At 38.9% G+C, this 22,091-nt stretch overlaps 2 protein-coding genes across 3 annotated transcripts in view; one reads left to right on the forward strand and one right to left on the reverse strand.

Moving 5' to 3' along the window:
* Positions 1-7,065, reverse strand: part of apbb1ip (amyloid beta (A4) precursor protein-binding, family B, member 1 interacting protein) — a 35,494-nt gene extending 28,429 nt beyond the window's left edge. The window contains exon 1 of one of the 2 annotated variants that reach the window (XM_017301868.2): positions 6,583-7,065. The gene's annotated coding sequence lies outside the window, so the exon portion shown is untranslated. Of the gene's footprint in view, positions 1-3,206; positions 3,534-6,582 lie in introns of those variants that run through there. The other variant, XM_008396511.3, reaches the window with a different exon arrangement.
* A 474-nt stretch (positions 7,066-7,539) lies between these two features.
* Positions 7,540-21,696, forward strand: nell3 (NELL (neural EGFL like) family member 3). The gene is made up of 4 exons (XM_081601449.1): positions 7,540-13,895; positions 15,328-15,887; positions 16,397-16,463; positions 16,552-21,696. The coding sequence occupies exons 1-4, from the start codon at positions 13,331-13,333 to the stop codon at positions 18,075-18,077; spliced, it is 2,718 nt and encodes a 905-aa protein (XP_081457575.1). The 5' UTR covers positions 7,540-13,330; the 3' UTR covers positions 18,078-21,696.
* Positions 21,697-22,091: the final 395 nt, after the last annotated feature.

Raw genomic sequence — 22,091 nt, forward strand, 5'->3', positions numbered from 1 at the left:
AGAAAATGAAACAATCTTCCCTAAAAAATTACAATTAATTTAGATTTAACTTTGGTTTAGATCTGATTTGTAACTGGATTATTTTATTTTTTTATAGTTTATAGAGTTATTTTGTCATTGATTGTATTCCTGACCAATGTTTCTTAAAACATGAGCAAACTGTAGAAGATGAACTTAAATCATTGACTCATAACATGTGAAAAGAGACTTTGATCAAACAGATAAAACAAACTAAAATGTAGGAAGCAGTGAAAAATGAAAGTATCCAGAAGCCAAACTAATTTACACTTCTTCCCATTTTATTCTCAGGCTACCATTAGCCCTGATGCTAAGCTAGCAGCGACTGGAAGCTTGAAGCAGCAGCATTAAAATTACAATGAGCTTCACATCTTCAGTAAACTATTATTGATTATGTACCTGGGTTTGTCCAATACTTGGGATTTACGGTCCTCTGTGGCAATGACAACAGGAGTTTAAACCTTTTGAAAAGTGGTTTAGGTTATTTACTTTAGAGTCAAAATTGGTCCTGAAAAATGGGAAATTTGGTCTATTTTTTATTTTCTGATATAAAGTCAGATTCACATATTAGAGCTCTTAAATTAGCAATACTGGATGAAAATTTGGTGAATTTGCAGCATAGAAAATCTAATACTGAGTTCAATATTTGCAAAAAAGCTTGCGGAATATCAGTTTTGTTGTTGTTTTGCGATGAAATACAAACATCCACAATCTTACGCCAGAAATCAACTACAAATATAACAACTACTACTTTCTTTGCAGATGATTAAGTGCAATGGTGACAGAGAAATCTAAAATGGGACCTTGGAGACTAAAAGTTTATTTTTAATGCTCGTGCAACTCAAACACTTTCCTTTAAAATGTGTGCAGAACTATGTTCCCTGAGGCTGCACAGACTCCAGCTACAACCCGCATTAATTGGAGGGAGACTCCATGCATAACTTCAGGCATTCGATATTTGTCGAAACTTGCCACGTCTTGTTGTACATGTTGAACTGATGGGTCCTATTTTGCATTTCTGTAAAACTTAACGCGGTGCAGAGTTTTGGTACGCGTGGAGGCAACATTTGATTTGCACCACTCTTCAAACAAACACCCTGAAGTTCAAATACCGGTCTATGTTAAGACATTCAGTCCGGTTTCATTTACGTAACACGAAGCGAGAAATTATGAAATGCATGGTTTTAAATTTAGTTGGGGCAGTTTAACACACAAGCTGCTAGAAAATAAGGTTATAAACCTTTTCAGATCATAAAAAATCCCTCAAACATTTTGAGCTCTACAAAAACTAAACTACATTATCAAAATTAATTATTTAAAGTTAAAGCAGAATAGCCTAAGAAACAGCTAATGTGGCTGTTTATAAAAACATCTCCATTTGACTGACTGTAATCATGTTGTAGCTGCCAGCAGCTTGTATTTTTGCTGCCTCGTTCCTCAAAGTGAATATCATGTTAATCCTGAATTTGGAGTCAAAACGGAGTCCCGGATTTGTTTTTCTTAGGTTGGAAAATTAGCTGTAAATTGTGGATGTTTCCTTTGTTTTCAGTGTGGCAGACTTTCAGTATCATTTTTGTCCATTTGGAGGCATATTGATGGTGAATTTATGTGTTTTCCACTTCCTGGTGTAATAAAATAAGAGCGAATTAAAATCCCTCAGAGAGAAAAATGTTTAAGATATTTTGTTTTTTTCTGTTCTTCCTTTAATTGGATGGTTTTGTTTTCAGTTGCTATTCCATTCAACCCCAGGACTGTTAATACATTTATCTTTATTTTAATTAAATAAAATATTCATGTACTATATGATACAAGTCTTGCTATGGTTTCTTAAAACCAAAGAAGCTGTTGCAATATGAGTTCATATCACTGTAGATTTAAGCAAAATCTTGCCAACATTCACATTTATATAAGATTACAACATTTCTATCTTTTGATAATCAGGGAATGATCCTTAAAGGGGACATATTATGCAAAATTCACATTTTGCGCATTTTTGTACTTCCATTTGGGTTTTCTACTTCTTCTGAAAACAGACCAGTCACTTAAAAAACTAAACACCCAGCTGGTTTTTGGCAATAAAACAATTATTTTTGATGTCTGGTAAACGAGCCATTACAGAATGTAATGTCACAAATCAGCAGGCACTGGCTGTTACCTAGCAACACCAGCAAAGCCCAGCCAGTTACCTAGCAACCACAGCTGAATTAAGCACATTTGGTCAGTAGGTTTGACTGCTGTAAGCGCTGTACAATGGCTGCTGGAAGAGACAAGTGTTTTGTTGTTGACTTATTATTCAGAAACTACTTGCTGCATTCTTGTTTGTTGTGCAGGAGGCTCTACTTCTGTTTTTCAAAGATGAACGGTTGCCTAACTGTGCATCTGTGTGCAGCCACTCTCGTGTGTAAGTGTTGAGTTGGGGGCGTGGCCAGAAGCTGCTCCGATTTAAAGTGACAAGGAGCTAAAACAGCTCATTCTGAAAGGAGCTCACAACAAATCTCACTGTATAAGAGAGATTTTGTGCAAAAATGCGTGTTTTGTATAGGCCATCACCTATCCTGACCTGTTCTTAGAAACATAATCGGTACCTTAAAAGGTGGTTGCAGCATCCATATTGTTTCCTGAAGCATTCCTGTTTAGTCCTATAAAGATCTCGACTGGGACCAAAATACATTGGCAGAAAATTAAAGATGAATATTTTATTTTTCTTGTTGAAACGTCAGTTTTGGAAAAGTGAAAACCAGCAGCTACCAATTTAGATATCTTCTTGGTTTAATCTTTGCTCACTTTTCATTCCATCCTGATGAAATCAAACATTGAACCACAAAATGCAAGTAATGTGCAAATTGTAGCATCTTGAGAGTTTGACTCTAACCATATTTGAGGAGGGCACGCAGACTGGAGAGGAAGTGGTAGAAGGGTTAACTTCCTGTCATTCTGCAAACTGAAATCGTCTCGGAAATGGTGTCAGCAGCCACCTGCAAACTCAATTTCTACTGCCTTTCTCACTTTCGGCACGCCTCTAGGGGAGGAGATGTTTGTGGTCGAAGAGAAGTGCTAAACCCTTAAAAATTTCTAATTTTCTTTTATAATACCAAAAGGTCTACAGCTCATTTTCTTTGATAATCTTCTCCTGGCATCACATTTTATTTTCCATAATGAAACCAGCTCAATTTTCCAACCCGGCTCACATGAGGAAAGGTTTACTCTGTCCGTCACACGGCTCCGAAATGTTAATTTCCGAGGCCCGATGCCTTAACCAGATGACTCCCAGCCTGCGGAGAAGTGAAAAGAAGAGCGATTGCATTTGGACGGATTGTGAAAACATCTGCTGATGAAGGCAAAAGCGGACCCGATCCTTGAGACACTTCCTCCTTAGATAAGGGCGAACTTGAGTCATATATTCACCAGCAGAAAAAAAGCAAACAAAAAGCAAACTAATGGAAACACCGCAAAAACCCAAAACCAAGTATTTTTGTTTAGTTTCTAGTGCAAATAAGACAAAACTAACATACAGCAAGACATATGAGCTTATTTTGAGTAAATAATTCCTTATTATTGATGAAAAACATCTGGTTTCATTTGCAGATTATTTAACTTGTAACATGGGAAAATATATTGTTATAAATAATCTGCCAATGAAACTAGATGTTTTTCATCAATATTAAGGAATTATTCACTTAAAATAAGCTCATATCTAGCTGAAAAGTTACTTTTCAGTTAGCTTTGTCTTACTTCAACTGTACTAAGATATTTGAACTTAAACTAGACCAAAATTATTTGGTAAAATTGTGTGTTTTTGCAGTGCTGACTCCATCTCAAAGTTCTTCAGGATTTCTTGGTGTTTCCTAGTTTTCTATTGGATTACTGAGAAAACAACAAACTCTGGTCCACCCAAAAACCTCGGTCTTGGTTCGGTTGAAGTGAACTCTGATCCGGTTTGAATGCTTATGTGAACACCAAGCAGACTGGAGACCGCTCCAAAAGCAGGAAGCGGACTAAAGCGCAGGGCATTCTGGGTAAATACAACCAAAACAAACGCATGATGCTAACGCTAGCTGTAGAAATGGCTTGAGGTTAAATAACCATTATAATCTGATGCCACTTCATTTTTGTTTACATTTCTAAAAGAAGGAAGTTGCTCTCAGCGTCTTCTTCAGACGTTTTGTGATTTCCTTTAGTGGTTATTGTTGCAGCGCCCCCACAGGCGAGGAGGGGAACAGGTTTTTTGAAAGGTTTGGTTCGTTTGAAACAGTGAAATGTAACAAATGCTGTAGTTTTGGTCCCAAATCTAACAGAATCTACTGGACCATCAGGTGTGAAAACACACTAAGTTGGTGATCACGTCCTGTACTGTTGAAACAGCCATTGAAGAAAACACGACTTCTTTATACAACTCAGGAAATGTTGCTTACTTTCTCTGTAGGTCAAAGTATTGTTACCAAATTGTGAGGATTTCTGCTGGATGTAAAAAGAAATGCTTTTAAATGCAATAATTGTGGTGTCTTAATTTTGTTAATTTTTCAGTGAGGGATGCACTGGCAGCTTTGAATTTCTTGAGTTCAAGTCTAAACTTAAAGTTTTTATCTGTCTCTTGGTTTATGGTTCCTCTAAAGTTTTCATTGATGAAAAGTTTCAGAAAATAGTTAAAATAATAACTGCTTAGAATCTCCTTGTTATATAACAGAGGCCTAAACATTGGAAGCTATTAAGTTAACTTAATTATTTTAACTTTTGTTAAAGACTTAAATTCTAAATTCACATCCTAATCAACGTCTTAATAATTATTAAATTCAACTTGCAGAAACTCTGGTAACCTCCTAATCATGTCATGTTTAAAACTTAAAGCATTTCTGATCTTTTTAACTGATTAATGTAACATTTTCTACACTTTAATTGTTTCCCTCCTCACCAATTGACTTTATGCTCAAAATGTGACATTTTTCCAAATAACGTTTGGAACAAAACTCACATTTTAAAGAGTAAAATTTGAAGCTCAGAGGAAATATAAAGTATAGTAACTTTGGTCAAATTTGAATTAAATACATCTAAAGTTACCGATCTAAAATGTTACTGAAATGGAGGTAAACATTACCTAATTAAAATGTTACTTTAAGAAAAGTTACCTTGTTACTCTGAATATCTGTGTATTTTTAATTAAGACTTAAATTTCCCAAATTTTATTTTTTGTTAGTTTTATTTATATTTATTAGCCGATATGATTTCAAATGTAACGCTTTACTCAAAACAAACACATAAAAGTTCAGGTACCTTAAACAGCTTAAAAAAGGAACAATTACAGACAAATTGTTCTTAATTACAGCAATGTGAGTAAACTAAAGCTCTTGTGTTGTTACTTGAACCAGTAAAGCTAAGCTAGCAACATACATAAACAGCTGCTCCAGTTTACTTATAGACTCTACTAAATATAAATTATTTCCACAGTATAAATGTATACTGCAGTTTCTTTCAAAAACAGTGATTAATATGGTTAACAATGTTGGACTGGGTTATTTTAAACTGGAGTTTACTTGCATAGCATCGGTTAAGTGGCTGTTTTAACCACGTTAAGTTTCTCAGTTTAACTGGAAACGGCAGGCTGCCCTCTGAGGTGAGATGGAGAGAACAATGACAGTTTTCACTTCCTCTTCAACAGGCGCTGAAGCTCTTCATATTGCCGGCCTCATGATCAGATTTTAACGTACAATTAAAATGCAGAACTGAATACTTATTCTCTGCAGAACCATCCGACAAAACGTCTAACATGTTTGCACCGTTTTATCCACGAAAGCGTTGAAATTCAAAAACAGACGCAGAAGTAGCGGCTACTCTTACTTGGATGCGGTATTTATATTTAGGAGACGCATCCACAGAGATTTAACGTAGAGAAATTAGAGTGAACGGCGTCGCCTCAGGGGATGAAAAGCCGTGACTCATAACCGACATGAAACAAAACATAATTTCTTATCTTCATTTCGTCGGCGTGTTTTTTTACAACACAAAATCCCGACTGAGTCACAGACGGAGTAACGCAATGACTAAAACGGTCCCTGATGACACGAAAAAGACGCCGCCTCAACCAAAAAGACCTTCACTTCGTCTTTCCAAAGCGGCGTCACATCCACATTTTAAAAGTTTCTCTTATATTAGCAGCAAACTGAAATCGCCAGGCGCTTTAAAAACAACTTGATGGTTTCATGTAGTTGTTGTGTAAGAGCAGCAAGTTTCAGGCTACACCCAGGTAGAAATACACCATATGAGCTTACATCCCTTTTTATCACTTCAGCTGCTTTACGCAAACAAAACCACCATATTTATCTTTATTATATTAAACAAACTCAAAATTTTATCATTTTCCTGGAGAAAAAGTGGAAACTGTAATATTTTCCGTTTAAAAGCTGTTTTTTTCTATTAAACATCCTTGTTTAGTAAAAGAAAAGGAGAAAATGGTTCATATAAAGTGACCAACGATCAGAATATTCCTGGTTTAAGTAAAGAGAAGAGCAGCTGTAGGTGTTTACCGTTACCTGCAGGTACGACACTCAAATAATCAGAGATGTAACTCACCTTTTCAGTTGTAATAATCCTCAATTCACCAGTTTGTTTCAAAATAAAAGCCACCTGGACATTAGAGCCACCCTGAAATCTCGCTCAGCTAAGAAAGCAGCCTGAGATGACGGCCACATGCAGGCGGATCTGGGTGTGCTGATGCGGCTTGCATCGGGACTCTCTGACTGTTTCTTCCTGCTTAATGCGGAAGTTCAGGTCCAGACCTGCCACTGCATTCCTGCTGAGAGATAAAAACTTTCACAACCCTGGACCGACCCGCCTCTCCCCAGTCGCTCCTTATCGTCTCCACAAAACCGCCGCAGAAGCTCAGAGTTTGCTTCGGCGGAGGGAGGAGATGCAGAGAAGTGCTGGAGTAGATGATGGAAGCTTGTGAGAGAAGAAAACAAAGCTGAGTCAGCCATCTTGGTTAATAATTCTCCAGGCAGAAACTGATTTACAGCAGGTCAGGAGTGGCAGCGCTGAGCTGCCAGCAACGTTATTACAGTTAACTTAAAGTCTTGAAATTACAGAAGCTGAGAAAACATTGCGAGTGAGTGAGTTCACCTAACACATCTCTTATTTTTTAAATTACTGATTTTTTGCACAAATGTAGTGAGTAATTATGAAGTGCACTATAAAACTTGATAAGTTAGTAGATCTCAAACCATTTGAGGAAACTGATTTTCCTTCCCACAGAGTATTAAGGTTTTACCAGAGACTCTGTTTGCAAACTAACAGCCAATAAGAAACATCAACGGTTAGTGTTTTTATTCACTATTCAGTAATTATTACATTCATTTAGCATAAATGTTGCCTCAGATCATCTGGTTTTGATTGGCCATGGCGAAAAATTTTATTATCATCTAAATATGAATTTATTACCAGACAGTCCAATTTTTCATTACAATCCCCATGTCATTTTTTATATTGATCACATTGAATTTGATTTTATTCACACAGTTCTTATGTCTTTTGTCAGAGCTTAAGAAATAACATTTCATTTCAGTGATCGATTAATCACAATTAATCCGATTAATCACAGTTAATCCGATTAATCGTTTCAACCCTACTAATAATTTCTTATTGTTATTGGATATTTATTTAAAGGTGTTCATGTAAAAAGGATGTTGCATACAAATAACCAAACTTTTCACATTCACTTTGCTGCATGAGTGTTTTTTTTTTTTTTTCTTTACTGGTAATCGGGTCAGAACATCTTAACGGACCGTTGTGGTGAAACTGGGTCTGTTATCTTCAGGGGAACCAGAAAGATTCAAACCATCACACTATGAATATCTTCTGTAATCTCTTCATGCAGACACTTGTGAGGATTTCATTTCTGTTTTTATTACTTTCAAGACATTTACACAAAGATATTCACTACAGGACAAATGTTCCCCCATTGCTACCTGCATTTTTAAAGTAAATACTTGATTCTCTGAGTTATGTAACTATTTTAAGCTTGCTTCAGCTGTATTTTCCTCAGGTCTGATGAGGAAAGCAGACCGCCCCAATCTGTGGCGGAAACCTGTCATCATAGGGTGAAGCTGAGCACCAACGGGGGAAAATGAATAACCTCAAATGGCTCCAAGAACCTTTTATGACAGGTGATAAATTAGACAAACACCCCGGGTGCAGGCGTTTGTCCTGACCGCGCTCATTTCCTCGCTGAGGTTGACAAACAGATGGACACCAAAGGCAGACGTCCAAAACGTGAAGGAGAGCATTTCCCAAATAAATCCACAGATTAATGGCTGTAGGACCGAGGCGATTTGTTTGTGTTGTTGAGTCTTTGTAACCTCATTTCTGGCGAACAGGGTGGTCCGACGGCGCTGGTTCTGATGGAGGTACTGTTAAATCTGCAAACCAGCAGTTAGCTCTTAGTTTAAAGGTCGCGCTTGTTAAGTCCTTCAGACTGAGTTTACTATTGTCTTCAAGTGAGTGTAGCCAGACTGATTGCTCTGAAAGAATGTGGTTGGTTGGTGTTTGGACTATCAGCATTTGGGTCAAAGGTCATTTGGGTCGGTGAGGTGCAAAGCTGGTGAGGCACTGACTTAATCATAATCAGATATACAGATGTAGACCACCTGCATGTATTGTTTACATAAGGACATTTCGCGCATGCGGACGAAGCTGAAGGGCAAAAAGACAATTCCTTTACATACCATGCATAGCCGCGCTGCCGCCGTACAGTAATTCTGTTAACTCAATGAAACTTGGAAATATAGGTATTATTATTTCTCCACAGCAAAGGGAAAATCCGTTCAAGTAGAACTCAAAACCACGTCTCTCTCGCTATCTGCATTGGCCAGACTACACACAGACTCGTTGCCATAACAACTGACAACATCCCTAAAAAAACACTGAAATATTTCGCACACAGAGCAGAACATTCAGTAGTATTGAATGCAGTAGTATTGTTGTAGGCTTGATGTTTATTTTTCGATTATTAATAAGCTATGGTACGAGGAGAAATCTATAAATACGTCGCTGCACCCGACTGTGTGGCTAGCTCCATGGCTAGCTCGCTGTTAGTGTGTCTTACTCTGCAGTTGTGGAGTCACAATGTCTGGGTTCATGAGCGCCCCCAGTGGTGAGGCAAGAGAACTGCCTGCCTCACCTCGAGTCTGTTCTCTGCCGTTTATGATCGCTTACGATACACACACAGTTGGTGACAAAAAACACTGCATACATAAGTTAAATTATGGAAAATCAGTTCATATATAAATTTTTTTTTGCCATTTTATTGGCAGCATACAGACAGGAGGACAGTGGTGGAGAAAGTACTCAAAAATTTACTTAAGTAAAAGTACAAATACACAGACAAAAATGTACTCAAGTAAAACTACCACATTAACATTTGTACTTGAGTAAAAAAGTACTGGCTTTTAAAAATACTTAAGTATTAAAAGTAAAAGTACTTGCTGAATAATACCTAATCTAATACAATATCATTAAGTGCACCGATCGTATTTAATTTTAATACATTAGAAATGTGTCATTTTAATGAACAATGCCACAGATAAAACATGTTGTTTTTTCTCCCTGTAACATAGTTTAGACTAAGTGATTCTATGCATCATAATTTCAGGGATGGAAACATCTTGTCTCCTGTCCTAACACAGCATGAAGTTCGCTTTTTTTGCCACTTGTGGCTTTTATTTTGAAAGAAATCCAACAGAAAGGGGATGGAAAAAAGATGGGGGGAGGACATGCAACCGAGGAGCCACATAGCAGAGTTGTAGTCAAGACCACCTACCCAAGACCAAGTCAAGACCAAGACCAGCACCCGACGCTACGTGACACAAAAAAACTAAGTTTTACCTATCAAAATTGCTTCTCAGAATGATCTGAAAGATCCACATTCCCATAAAACACCTAGATATGAAATAAATTTAATCAGTAAAGATCCGTCCAGAAGAATCAGATCGTTCCTGAATGCTGACTTTGGTCACAGCGTTGTCCCATATTTGCGACACCTCAGTCTAACACCTCCACACAATAATTCAGCAAGAGTAACAACTTTTTTTTCATCGCAGATGCAACATGTGTCTCAGTCAGTACAGCTAGCTTTGCTAGCAACACGTCCACAGATCTTACCTTTCTTTAAGCTTTCCTTCCAAGTGACGCTAAAAGTTGGACGAAGTCCCCACCGTCTGTGAAAGCGAAGCGCTGCTGATTTTACATGTCGTCATATCTTATGATTTATGCAGCGCTATTATATTACTGACATTAGACAGACATCGCCTCCCGCTCAGAGGAAACCACTGCGCATGTCTTGGAGCTCCGCGTGTGAGTAAAGGCGGAGGCGATGGGTGACAACAGACACGTAAGTGACGTTATTACTCGGATTTTACGGCGCCACCTTAAGACCCTGAACTTCACATTTTAACGGAAAAAAGCTCGATGCGACTTGGATGTAACGAGTAACGCGACAGTTTTGTAGAAATGTAGTGAAGTAGAAAGTACAGATACTTACTGTAAAATGTAGTGGAGTAAAAGTAGAAAGTATCCGTTATTAAATCTACTTAAGTAAAGTGCAGATACACTAAAATTGTACTTAAGTACAGTAACGAAGTACTTCGTTACTTCCCACCACTGGGAATAACTCAGGTCTGGTCCTGATTGGCCTGCTGCTGTTTTTCTGATCCAGTTTGGTCGAAAGGTGATTGATTTGATCCTGTTCCGTCTGTTGGTGTTTGGTCTGAAGCTAATTAGGCTAAAATTGATTATTTTCAATTGGTTCGACTCTGATTGGTCTGATCACGATCATGGACTGGTGACAATGTAGCTCAATCAACATCACAGAGGGTCATACCAATCTTTGTCAATCTGGTTCTGATTGGTGAATTATTGATTGGCGTTTATTTTGACAGTATTTGATCTGAAGTCATTCTCTGGTCTGGTCACAATAACATTCTGATGAACAATAATTATTCACAAGTTGTTACAATAAACGATAACATTGTTGTTTTGAGACCATTTTCAAGTGATATAATGGTAAACTTAAAATTGTAATGAACATTTAACATTATAAATATCCAAAATAAATATCCAAATCAATAAAATGAATTCTGAAGTCTGTATTTAGTTGAGTCCAAAGCACCAAACTGAAGACTTTTGTTATCCAGTTTTTGGTATAAGGAGAGAAAATAGAGAAATTAATCATGCAAATGGAAATTATTAATCTCGTTTTAATTTATTATGCGATTAATTGATTTATTGCTTAAGGTGACAGGCCTACTGACCATGACCCTGCAAAAACTCTAATGAAGTACTTTGGAGCTTGTAGGGCTGCAACTGACAATTATTTTAGTAACCGATTATTCTCACGATTAATCGGATAAGAAAATTGTCACCTTCTGCAGATTTTTTATTCTTAAGTTTTTTTTTATATCTTACATTCAAAATGCATTTTTGTACAATTTTGGCTTAATTAATGTTGTCCTTTCAAGAAATTGCTTTTTTTGTCTGTACTCCAGTTAACGATTAATCAGTTAATTAACTAGTTAGTGATTATTTCAGTAATAGATTAATCGTGATTCAGGACTTGACTTTTTGCCAGGTAACGTTCTCAGAACTGCTGTCTCTTCTCATTTTGCTCTGTTTATTTTTAATTTTTTTACTTTTGTGACCTTCGTAGCTACAGAAAGCTCCCATAACGTTTCGTTGTATGTTGAGGCAGCTGCTGGATCCTCCCACTTACACTGACCTGGTGAACATAAACACCCAAACTGTGTTTACATAGAAAAGGTCAGGAGAGGTCAACCTTTTATTGGAGAAGTCCAAGGCAGAAGAATGTGAAGCTCGTCCAACTGGTTTATTGGGTCGTCTCTGAGTGAGTAAATCCGAGTCGGCTGTCCAGAGGTGCTTAAATGTTGGTGTTGGATTCCATCAAGATTAAAGGTCAAAGGAAGTACAAACAAATTAATACAAAAATGTACTTCCTTTTTGTTTGTTCTTTGTCTCATCTAAATGTTAGAACTGTCAACAAATCTTTTGAACCGCTGTGGAAGCATTTCGGTCCACTTTTCTTTGTGAAACAGTTTTGGTTCAGCCATACTGGAAGGTTTATGTTGTGTTATGAATGAGTTATGCTACAAATCCCGTTCATATTTATACCCAGAATTTGATTAGGCCACTCTGAAACCATTCATTTTGTATGTTTGAGACATTTGGAGGTGGACTTGCTTGTGTGCTTCCTAATATAAAACCCAAAAACAACTGAGTCCAGAAACTAATGGTCAGACATTATGCTGCAGGATCTTCTTTCTGAAGAACCCGTTGTGCTGCCATTAGAGATCCACTGTCCGAAATGCTGCTTAGATCAGGATGAACACCATCAACAAAGTTCCTCTTTAGCCTTGATTTTCCGAAAATATGGCACCTTTATAACCTTCTTCAGACTGATGGATGTCAGTAACTCTTCTCTTATCTTCACATGAATTTCTTTAGATCTCTAGACTTAAAGCTGCAAAATCTAACTTTTATGAAAAATTTGTTTTTTTTACATATTTGTTAAAACTATCACTGTGTCTCGACAGATTAATATCAGGCAGACAATCTGTGAAAAGATAAATCTGTTCCATCTCCTCCCTGAGCTGCTATCGTCGTCTGAAGAAACCGCTCCGACTAAAAACAACCAATCAGACCGAGGAGGAGGGTCTTAGCGCTGTCAATCAATCTCTTGTACTCACTGCTAAATGTGTGAATGGCAGAGATACAACTTACTGTTACAGGAAAACAGTTTAACTGTAATCTGTGGCTATGCTAACTAGCCTTGAAGTGATCTCATACATTTTCTAGAAAGAACTCAAAAATTCTTTTGGAAAGTTTTGAAAGTCAAAACTTTTCTACTTTTGAACTTCAGAAATGTCCACGTTTTTTTCCTACAAAATTTCTGAGTTTCTAATGGCCCATGTTGTAGAAAGCCAGATGTTAATTTAAATTGAATTTAGCAGTTTTTGTCGCGCCTGGCTGCCGGTGGCGTTAAGATGGTTTTCATGCCTGTTTTGGCCTCAGCAGATGGATAATGACGAGCGCTGGAGAGGATGAAGGGTTAAAATGTGGCCGGGGAAACCTGATGCTAATTAAATCTCCGGAATGCCACTCAGACACTAAAGTGCAGGGTCTCAGAGTGGGTCATGTTTCGATTCCTTTTAGTCCGACCGAACCCTGGAGCTGAAAGCTGCATCATGGTTTTGTTTGGGATGGGGATTTAATCTGGAAAGCTGCAAATAACTGCTTTTTATTGCTAAATGCAAAAATGTTCTTACTTTTTCTGGCGGTGCTGCTCTCCGTGCACAGCGTTGCGCCCGCTGTGGGGGATTTCTGCCGGGGGTCGCACTGCTCTGGCGGGGAAACGGGCGATCCAAGACCGTGCACAGGAGCGCACTGTCCCGGGAGCAGATCCTCCAGAGTCCCCCGGCAGTTCAATCCAGCGCCGCAGTGGAGAACCGGACACGCAGCGGCCACCCCGCACCATGCGCACCCGAGCCCGCAGAGAGCGCCTCTGGAGACCGACCCGCACGGCGGTGGCGCCGGATGCTCCGACCCGGGATGCACCCGGATCCGGCTCCAGCAGCCCCGGAATGAAACCAGAGACTGCCGGGGGATCGAGTGCCGGCTGCCGCTGAAGATCCGGCCCAAAGTCCGGGGGGGTTCCTGCGTGGGAGAGGGATGCTCGGCCGCGGCGGAGGCGGACATGTCCTCGGTCTACCTGTCCGACAGAGCCGCGCAGTTTCTGGGAGACTATCCGGAGTTTGGACACGCAGCCTCGGAGCTCGGCGGGGCTCCGCTGGGAGTCCAGCTCACATGTGACATAAAGCCAGGTCTGTTTCAGCCACAACCCGGTTATCCAGATTAAAAAACTCTAAATCTACCATTTTATCACCTTAGAAATGATTTCTATGTGGATGCTGTCAACTGACCGAGAGAGACAAACATTTTTTATTTTTTTTATATATAATTACACGAGATATTTATAATTTTACAGCTAAATAATATGTTTGCAGTTCAAGCCTGGGAAGTTTAAAGGTCAGTTTAATCAAATGTGGTCTAAATAGTCTTAAATGTTGCATTTTAAAAGCTCTGATGGATCCAAATCTGTTGTTTTTCACCAAAACTAGAGATTGTAAAAGATTTGTACGATCAAAAACCCAAGAAAAATAAAACAAAAAACAACAACAACAAAAAAAAACGAAATCTGATTAATTTTTTCATCTTTGGATTTTGATCCATCCATCCTTGCATTATTGTAATATCTCATATTTAGAACCTGACCTCATCATATCTGTAGTGAATTGTTGTCTTCAGGTTTATGAGTTCATCGGCTCATTTATCCTCCAGACTGGATGTGATTTATTATCCGCACAGACAGCAGGCGTCAAAGAACAACTTGAACGTTTATAAGACCAAGACAGATTACTCCTAAACATCTGCTTTCATCTGGATAAACAGACTTTACCTTTATATGGTGTTTGGCATACTATGGTTAACTTTCAGCAACACACTTTGCCCTCTTATCAAATCATAAAAGTAACTTTTTGTTGGCCATTAAGAAAAGGGATAATGAGCAACAATAGCTGAGCTGGAAAAATACCTCAGAGTCAATTAGCTGGAAAATGTCGACTACTTTGATGTCTGATTATGTAGGAAGCTTTCAGTGCACTTTGATTGGCTGAGTGTGCAGGAGCCAATGCAATGCATTTTTAAAATTATGAAACAAAACAGAAATTTTGAGATTAGTTGCTGACATTTTCTAGAAAAAACATTAACATTTCTGAGCTCCAAATGTCGAAAAATTTAGACTTTTCAAACCCAATTTACAAAATTGAAAAAAAAGAAAAAAAGTGGACTTCTGAGACTCAGATTTCTTTTTTTTTTTCTAGAAACTTTCTGAGGTTCGGCTCAAAATTTCAGACTTTTTTCTAGGAAAGTTTTGACTTTTCAAACTCAAAAAATGTCCTTGTTTTCTTTCTAGAAAATTGCTGAGATTCATCTCAAAATTTCAGCTTTAATAGCAAATATTTGACTTTTCAAACAGAATTTTCTTTGTGGCTTTCATAAAAATTTTAGACTTTTCAAACTCTGACATTTCCTTGTGTTTTCTAGAAAATTTTCGCCTTTTCAGACTCAAAAAATTCCACTTGTTTTGTAGAAAATTTCTGAGATTGAACTGAAAATTCCTGAGTTTTTTTTTTATCGAAATTTACTCCTCTATCTTTCCCATCTCTAATGGCCCTGTTGTAAATGTGACCTCAGGGGAGAATGAAGTCCCTTCAGAAGACGCCCTCATCCTGCACCTCCAGCTGGCCCAGGGGCAGGAGAAGCTGGTTGAAGCCCTCCGAGCCCAGCAGGTCGTAATCCGTGACCTGCAGCAGAAGCTCGTCGACCAGCAGGAGGCGCTGCTGTCGCAGCAGCAGGACGTCCTGCAGCAGCAGCGGCACATGTACGAGCAGATGGATGCGGTGAAAAACCAGTTCGGCCAGCTGCTGGAGACGGTCAAGCAGGCCTCCTTCCAGGGCCTGCAGGGGGAGCTGCAGAGCTACTTCGAGAGTCACTTGGCAGGACTGCAGAGCCAGGCCCGCAGCCATCTGCAAAAATCCTACGCTGTGCATAAAATAGACATTGACTCCAAAGTGATGGATGTTGTGGGAGAGACTCATTTCCCGCAGCCTCTGCGTGGCTGCCGATCGCCCTGCGGATCACAGGAGTTCTGCGATTTTCAGAGGGATCCACCGCAGTGTGAGAAATGCACCATGTGTCCGCCGGGCTTCTTCCTCATCGCGCAGTGCTCCCAAACTGCAGACAGAATGTGCCAGGTATGATTCATATTAGCCTGCAAAACTACTCCAAACACTTCAATCCAAGCAAACTACACTAGCTGCAATTCCATTGTAAATGTGCGCAAAACTTTGTCAATATTCCGCTAATGTCAGAAAAACAATTTTGCAATTGTGGCGTTTACATTAAATGAGAAACAAAATTAAAATCACACGTGAATAAGTTTGTTGATGTGGTAAGTAATTAAAAAACATGCTGTGCCATCATCCACTTCCTGTCGTCTTCTTCGTGGTTTCCACCAGTGGTAACATCCAGATGTTGATCATGTGACTTGTGTGTTTCCATTGCAGTTTTGCAAAATAAACTAATCTTGATACAGCTGAAAAATAGTGAGTTTTTTCCAAAATTAGACTGTTGTCCTAAACCGACAACATTATGCATTAAATCCACTTAATATCCTTGAAGCAGATGCCAAAAATCTAATTTGCTTGACAAGAACAAAATGGTCCAAGGAAATACTTTAAAAGTATAATTGTATGGATTGCAGGACAGAGACGAATGTCTTGAACTGCCACAGATTTGCGGAGAGCGAGTGAAGTGTCTCAATACTCCTGGTCAGTTCATGACGTTTTTGTTTCATTTCATATTCTCCAACATATTTATAGCCTTGCCAGAGCTAATCTGAAGTCTCCTTTCATGCAGGTGGTTTCAAGTGTTTGGGGGTTTTGGAGAGAGAAGCAGTGATGGGTCTTTGTGGTCATGAATACTTCTACAACCAGGAGCTCAAGGAGTGCCAAGCCTGCTCAGATTGCGATGGGGAGCCTTTGGTCGCTCCCTGTACAGCCGTCAGCGACACAGTCTGCGGCCAGATTTCAGAGAACCGACTCTCCCAGATCTGGATGGCAAAGGTTACGCTACCTCCTGCAGGTACGTCTGGCACCCACATCTTTCCTGGTCTGCAGCTCAACATTCGAGGCAAAGAGAGCAGCAATCTTTTGTCCAACGAGGCAGGAAGAGTGACATTCCTACAGCACGGGCTGTTGTGGCTGGATCATAACTTTGCTATAAAGCACAGCTGCAGGAACTTCCTCCAGGTTGGGATGAGACTCAACAGGAGCCAGGAGGAAGAAGGTCAGGACCTCAGCGGCGTCCGCATCGAGCAACCGGATGGGAAGTACTTCCAGGGGGTGAGCGTCAGTACTGGTGTGGAGGTTGAACCCAACCACATCTTCACTCTGCTGCTGAAGAGTCCCAACCAGCACTGCAATCAGAGCAAAGACCTTCACGTTTTTGATGTTCCCACCCCGTCTCTGAGTCTTCTCTGGTTGTCTCATGATACTGGTGCTGTTGCCATGATGGCCCAGATGTCCCTGCTAGCGCACTACCAAACCAGTTACCGCCCGACTTTCCGCATCACAACAGTGTCCGACCCCTACATGGTCAGCCTGACTCACGACAGCCGTGGGGTGCGCTTCACAGAGAGCGGAGTAGTGAAGTTTGTCATTCAGCAGGCGCTTTACTCCATGGGTCACACCTGCATTCGCGAAGGTTTCTCCCTGATCGCCTACACCACCCGGAACACCACTGGACTGAAGACGATGCAAGCCTTCAAGACGGGTGTGAACTACAGGGATACTTCCATTACGCTCTCTGGCGCAGTGACGGTAGAGAGCAAAGACATCCTCACTTTTGAGGTCACGTCTCCGTCGCAGTGCAATATCCGGTACTTTGGGGACAGCACCGGGATCAGTATCTTGAGTCTGATTTGGATTCCCTCGGCTGTGTCGTCAGCCTTGACCGCCACAGTTTCACGGACCGGTCTTCCCTCCGGAGCTGTCAGGAATAAACCGCTGTTGTTTCAGCAGATCAGTCCGGATACGTCGCAGGTCCGACTGGCTCGCTCCGGGGACTCAAACGCCAGGAGGAACTTCGTCTTTCATGAGAAGGGTACAGCAAACATCGCCCTCAACCTCAAACTGATCCACTCATGTAATATAGTCAAACTGACTCTGCAGAGGGTCGGAGGTCAGCAGGCCGGTCCTGTGGCTCAGCAGGTGTCTGGATCAATGCCTGAAGGCAGCGAGTGGACTAGCATCGGGCTGAGAGCCTCTTTTCAGGTCCAGAATGGCACAGCTGTTTACGTTACTCTGGACTGTATCAGAGGACGTGTAAACCAAATAACACAAGAGGGTGGCACAAATATTTCAATTCTCTGGGTCGCTCTGTGATCCAAGAGGGTGGATTTCTACCATTTCAGGAGATCTTTTTGTAAAAATTCATAGACTTTTTCGTTCTATGTAGTAGGTGTTGGACGATATGGCTGAAAAACATACCACAAGATAAGCATTTCATATCAGTCAATATCAATAATCATTGATTAGTTTTTTGTTTTAAGTATATCTGAAAAGCTGCCAAACTGATGGCGTCACTTTATCAATAGTTTTCACACCGCGCTGTTGTTTTTAAGTGGCGGAACTTAATCTGCTTTTTCACAAGTGACTCATCAGGTTGTTGCTAGGTAACCACAGAGTGAGTGAGTTGCTAGGTAACCACAGAGTGTGTGCCTTAGTAGATTCCACTAACATAGCTTAGCTAGCTGAGAGATGACTCCCACTCCAAGAATGCTATGCGGTTCTGGGTCGGACTTCAGTGAATATTCTACATATTGAATAGTCTATCAAACGTATTATCTATTGATATTGATCACGTATCTTTAGCAATATTGTTGTTGATTTATTGTCCACCAACCCGTTTTAGTAAAGTATGAATATTGACTGAATTTTTGCTTTAAATGAATGGTTTTTCACTTGTTCAAGCATTTATATTTTGGGAGTTTGTTCAAGTGCTGCTTTTTCCTGAAGTCCATCAGCTGGTTGAAAAGTGACCAATTTAAAATCTGAGTACCTTCATATCTGTCAGACTGTGTGCATACAGTGGTGCTTGAATATATGTCTGTATGTAGACAATCATTGATAGGCTTTATTTTATAATAATGTATTGATAATACAATTTTTATATATTTTTATTGCAGAATATTATATTTAATGTATCTTTTGTATGTATGACTTTAAGGATAAATTACACAAGGGCTTCAGTTCTACTCTAAAGTTGTTAATTCTAGTCAACATTAATGAACTCAGTGTTTCTATGTCATGCACCTTTATTTACACAGAATAAGTTCTTGTCGTTCTTGCTGTTTCAATCTGTAAGAATTGAAACAGCATTCTTACAGATTTCTTGTTTTTCTTCACCATCACTGTATTCATATTATGAAGAACTGCCTGGACTGCAATAGGATTTAGCTAATTATTTAAGTGCCATTCAATTTGAGTTTTGTATGCGTGTAACATGTTTTGTATCACTTGTTTAATACTGACGTAAAATGTTGTAGGTAGGTAAGTAAAGAGGTGGTAAGGTGGCCTACTATTCCAAAACTGCTTCCAACTTCCTTTGGCTTTGGGCAGAAGTAACTTTTTGCTGTTGTTGAGATGAAAACATTTAATTTTAAAGCTTCCAAGTAGCAGGATAGTATGATCATTACAGATTTTTCTGCAGATATTAGCATATTTTTCTGTTGAACATAACTCCAAAGTACTTGTGGGTACGTAATTCAGCTGTTTGGGAATTTTTTTGTAGAGCATATCTAAAATATTCAAAATAAAATGCAGCTTGGGAAGCTGAAGTACCTAGCTACTTCATGTGACGTCACACTTTTAGGAACTCTAGCTGACAGCTATCGTGTAACTGTCGTTATAGTTGCTATGGTGTTGCTATGGCAACAATAAGCCACAGGCTAAGAACTAGCTCTCACGTTGTGCCTATTCTAATTTGGAGACAAAATAAGTACAACTATTACTCAGTTAGTTTTTTTTAGTACTTTACCCAACTCTGTGTCATACCATGACATTTATCAGTGATATTTACAGTAGTACATACTGCGGAAGTAGCAAAGTTAGCTTAGCTGATGTAGCTTTTATCTGCTAGCTAAGGCGAGCATGTAGCCTACATGTACGTTACTACATGTATTCACTCTGCCAGCCACCAGAACCTTGTTATTCATAAAGCCGTTTAAACATCGATTGATGGATTTCAGGCCGTGAAGATCATCCATGCTTTAGGAACTCTTTATGTTCACTAAGTAGTGAACTGAATCGTAGTAGAAGATTGGAGACAGCTTGCCCACATCGTTTTCCAACCCGACAGCCTCCATTTTGTCATTGGTCAAGAGTGTCTGGAAGCCATAGTTGATTGGCTGGCGCTTGCAGCCAATGAAGGAGTTGCATTAATTTTTTTCTGGGTGCTGATTGGCTGAACCCCCAAAGAGTGTAAATAAGAAAGACTGCGGATGTTAGCTTCTACGGTAGCTGGATACTAATGAAGATTTATTGTTGGACCTATAAAAATAGGCAATTATAAGCAGTGACTGTCTAATGACTAACTTTTTAACACTTATTTTTTCTGATCAAAAATAAATGGTTGAAGATTAACAGAGTTGGATGTTTAAAACAGGACCTTCATGCTAAGTTTTGTTAGACTCTTATCATCTTAAACTTTCTATACTGCTAAAAACCGAAACCATTCCTATGTTGCTGAGAGAAGTTTGTTGGCAAAGACTTTCAGTAAAGCAACAATGGGTTTATGCAGTGTTTACAGGACTTTAATGTTATGCATCACAATAAAAATGTAAAGTTTGTTGTCAAACATGCAGCTTCTGTATCAGGTATATTTATGCACATATAACATCATGTTTAATGCAACACATCTGTTATTATTTTGGAGAAAGAAAAGTTTCTCAGTAACAAGCTGTTCACACTTAATATTCCTTATTGCTTCTCTGTGTGTTTTGTCCAAACTGTTAAAGACATGATGAAGTGTTGCAGAGACTTGGCAGCAGCTCTCACTTCAGCGTTCTCATTTCTGTTTTAAATGAGTTTTTATTCAACACCAAATTATATGTCCTATTTTTGCCAGAAACTCAATTCCACTTGTACCTGTAAAATAGTTTTCCTGCTGGATTTAATCTATGTACATTTATGAGATGAAACACCTTTATAGTAAATCCAAAACATATGGAGGATATGCTTTACAAGATTATTGGTGAAGTAGGTTACTTTCTGGAATGGATGTGGTCCTTTTTCTGACCTTAGTATGAAGTTATTGGACACCTTGCAGGAAAGTAATCCAGTAAATTTAGGGAAATACGAACTGGTACGTTCTAAAAACATTACAAGTCATTTTATAACACAAACTGGTTTTTGGAAATGTCTCGTAAATTTTAGGGAAACATTTGTCAAAATTAAGTAAAGTACCTGGTAAGTTTCAAGTAAGTAACTAAAAAGTTAAATTACAGCTTCAGGAAAGCAGTAAATTCTCAAAAAGTACCAAGTTATACTTCAACTCATAATCTAATATGTTTTCTTAAATATATCCATTAAAGTATTGGGAAGTAAATCAGATAGTACCAAGTAAAATTCAGGAAAGTTTTATGTTATACATTATCTTATAGTACTGGCTGGTTTCTAAGTCGGTATATTAATTTAAAGTTCTAAGAAAGTACCTTGTTAATTCTGGGAAAGTACCCAATAAGTTTAAAGGTAACCATGTAATACAGAAAGATTTCCACAAATTGCAGGTAAATTTTGGAAAAGTACCTGTAAATTTTAGGTAAGTAACAGGCAAGTTGTAGGAAAGTATTTGGTAAATTCTGAGAAAGTATCTCAACTTATATTCCGGCCTGGTTTTTGAAAGTAGTAAAAACAAAAAATCAGGAAAGTACACAGTAACATGCATGTTACATTTTGAGGCAGTAACCTGTAAATTTAAAGTTCAAATAAAGTATCTAATGACTGAGTTTTCTCATTATGCATCATCTCATAATACAAGTTTCTATTGATTATTTAATTGCGGAAATTGGAATTACGGAAATAATTAACTGAATGGAAAAACGTTTCTGATAAAGTTTTTTGCGCTAAGTTGAGGGAGTCCTTCAGCCATATTGAAATTGGTTTATTTCACAAAACTGCAATAAATACTTTTTTTGCGTCACAAGTCACGTGATCATTAACCGGAAGCTACTACTGGTAAAAACGACAAAGACGACAACAGGAAGTAGCTGAAGGATGATATTTTTAATGACTTATCCTGTGAATAAACTTATTCACGTCTGATTTTAGTTGTTTCTTATTTAATGGAAACACTGCAACTGTAAAGTAAAATTTTTCGACATTAGCGGAATATCGACA

Source organism: Poecilia reticulata, chromosome 20 (genome assembly GCF_904066995.2).
Source record: "Poecilia reticulata chromosome 20, P_reticulata-male-v2, whole genome shotgun sequence".
Classification (NCBI taxonomy): Eukaryota; Metazoa; Chordata; class Actinopteri; order Cyprinodontiformes; family Poeciliidae; genus Poecilia; species Poecilia reticulata.

Excerpts from the sequence above, each read along its gene's own strand:
- nell3 (XM_081601449.1), top strand. The coding sequence starts at position 13,331 with ATGTTCTTACTTTTTCTGGCGGTGCTGCTCTCCGTGCACAGCGTTGCG. Across the intron at positions 13,896-15,327 it reads CACATGTGACATAAAGCCAG|GGGAGAATGAAGTCCCTTCA; the intron begins GTCTGTTTCAGC and ends ATGTGACCTCAG. Across the intron at positions 16,464-16,551 it reads GAAGTGTCTCAATACTCCTG|GTGGTTTCAAGTGTTTGGGG; the intron begins GTCAGTTCATGA and ends CCTTTCATGCAG.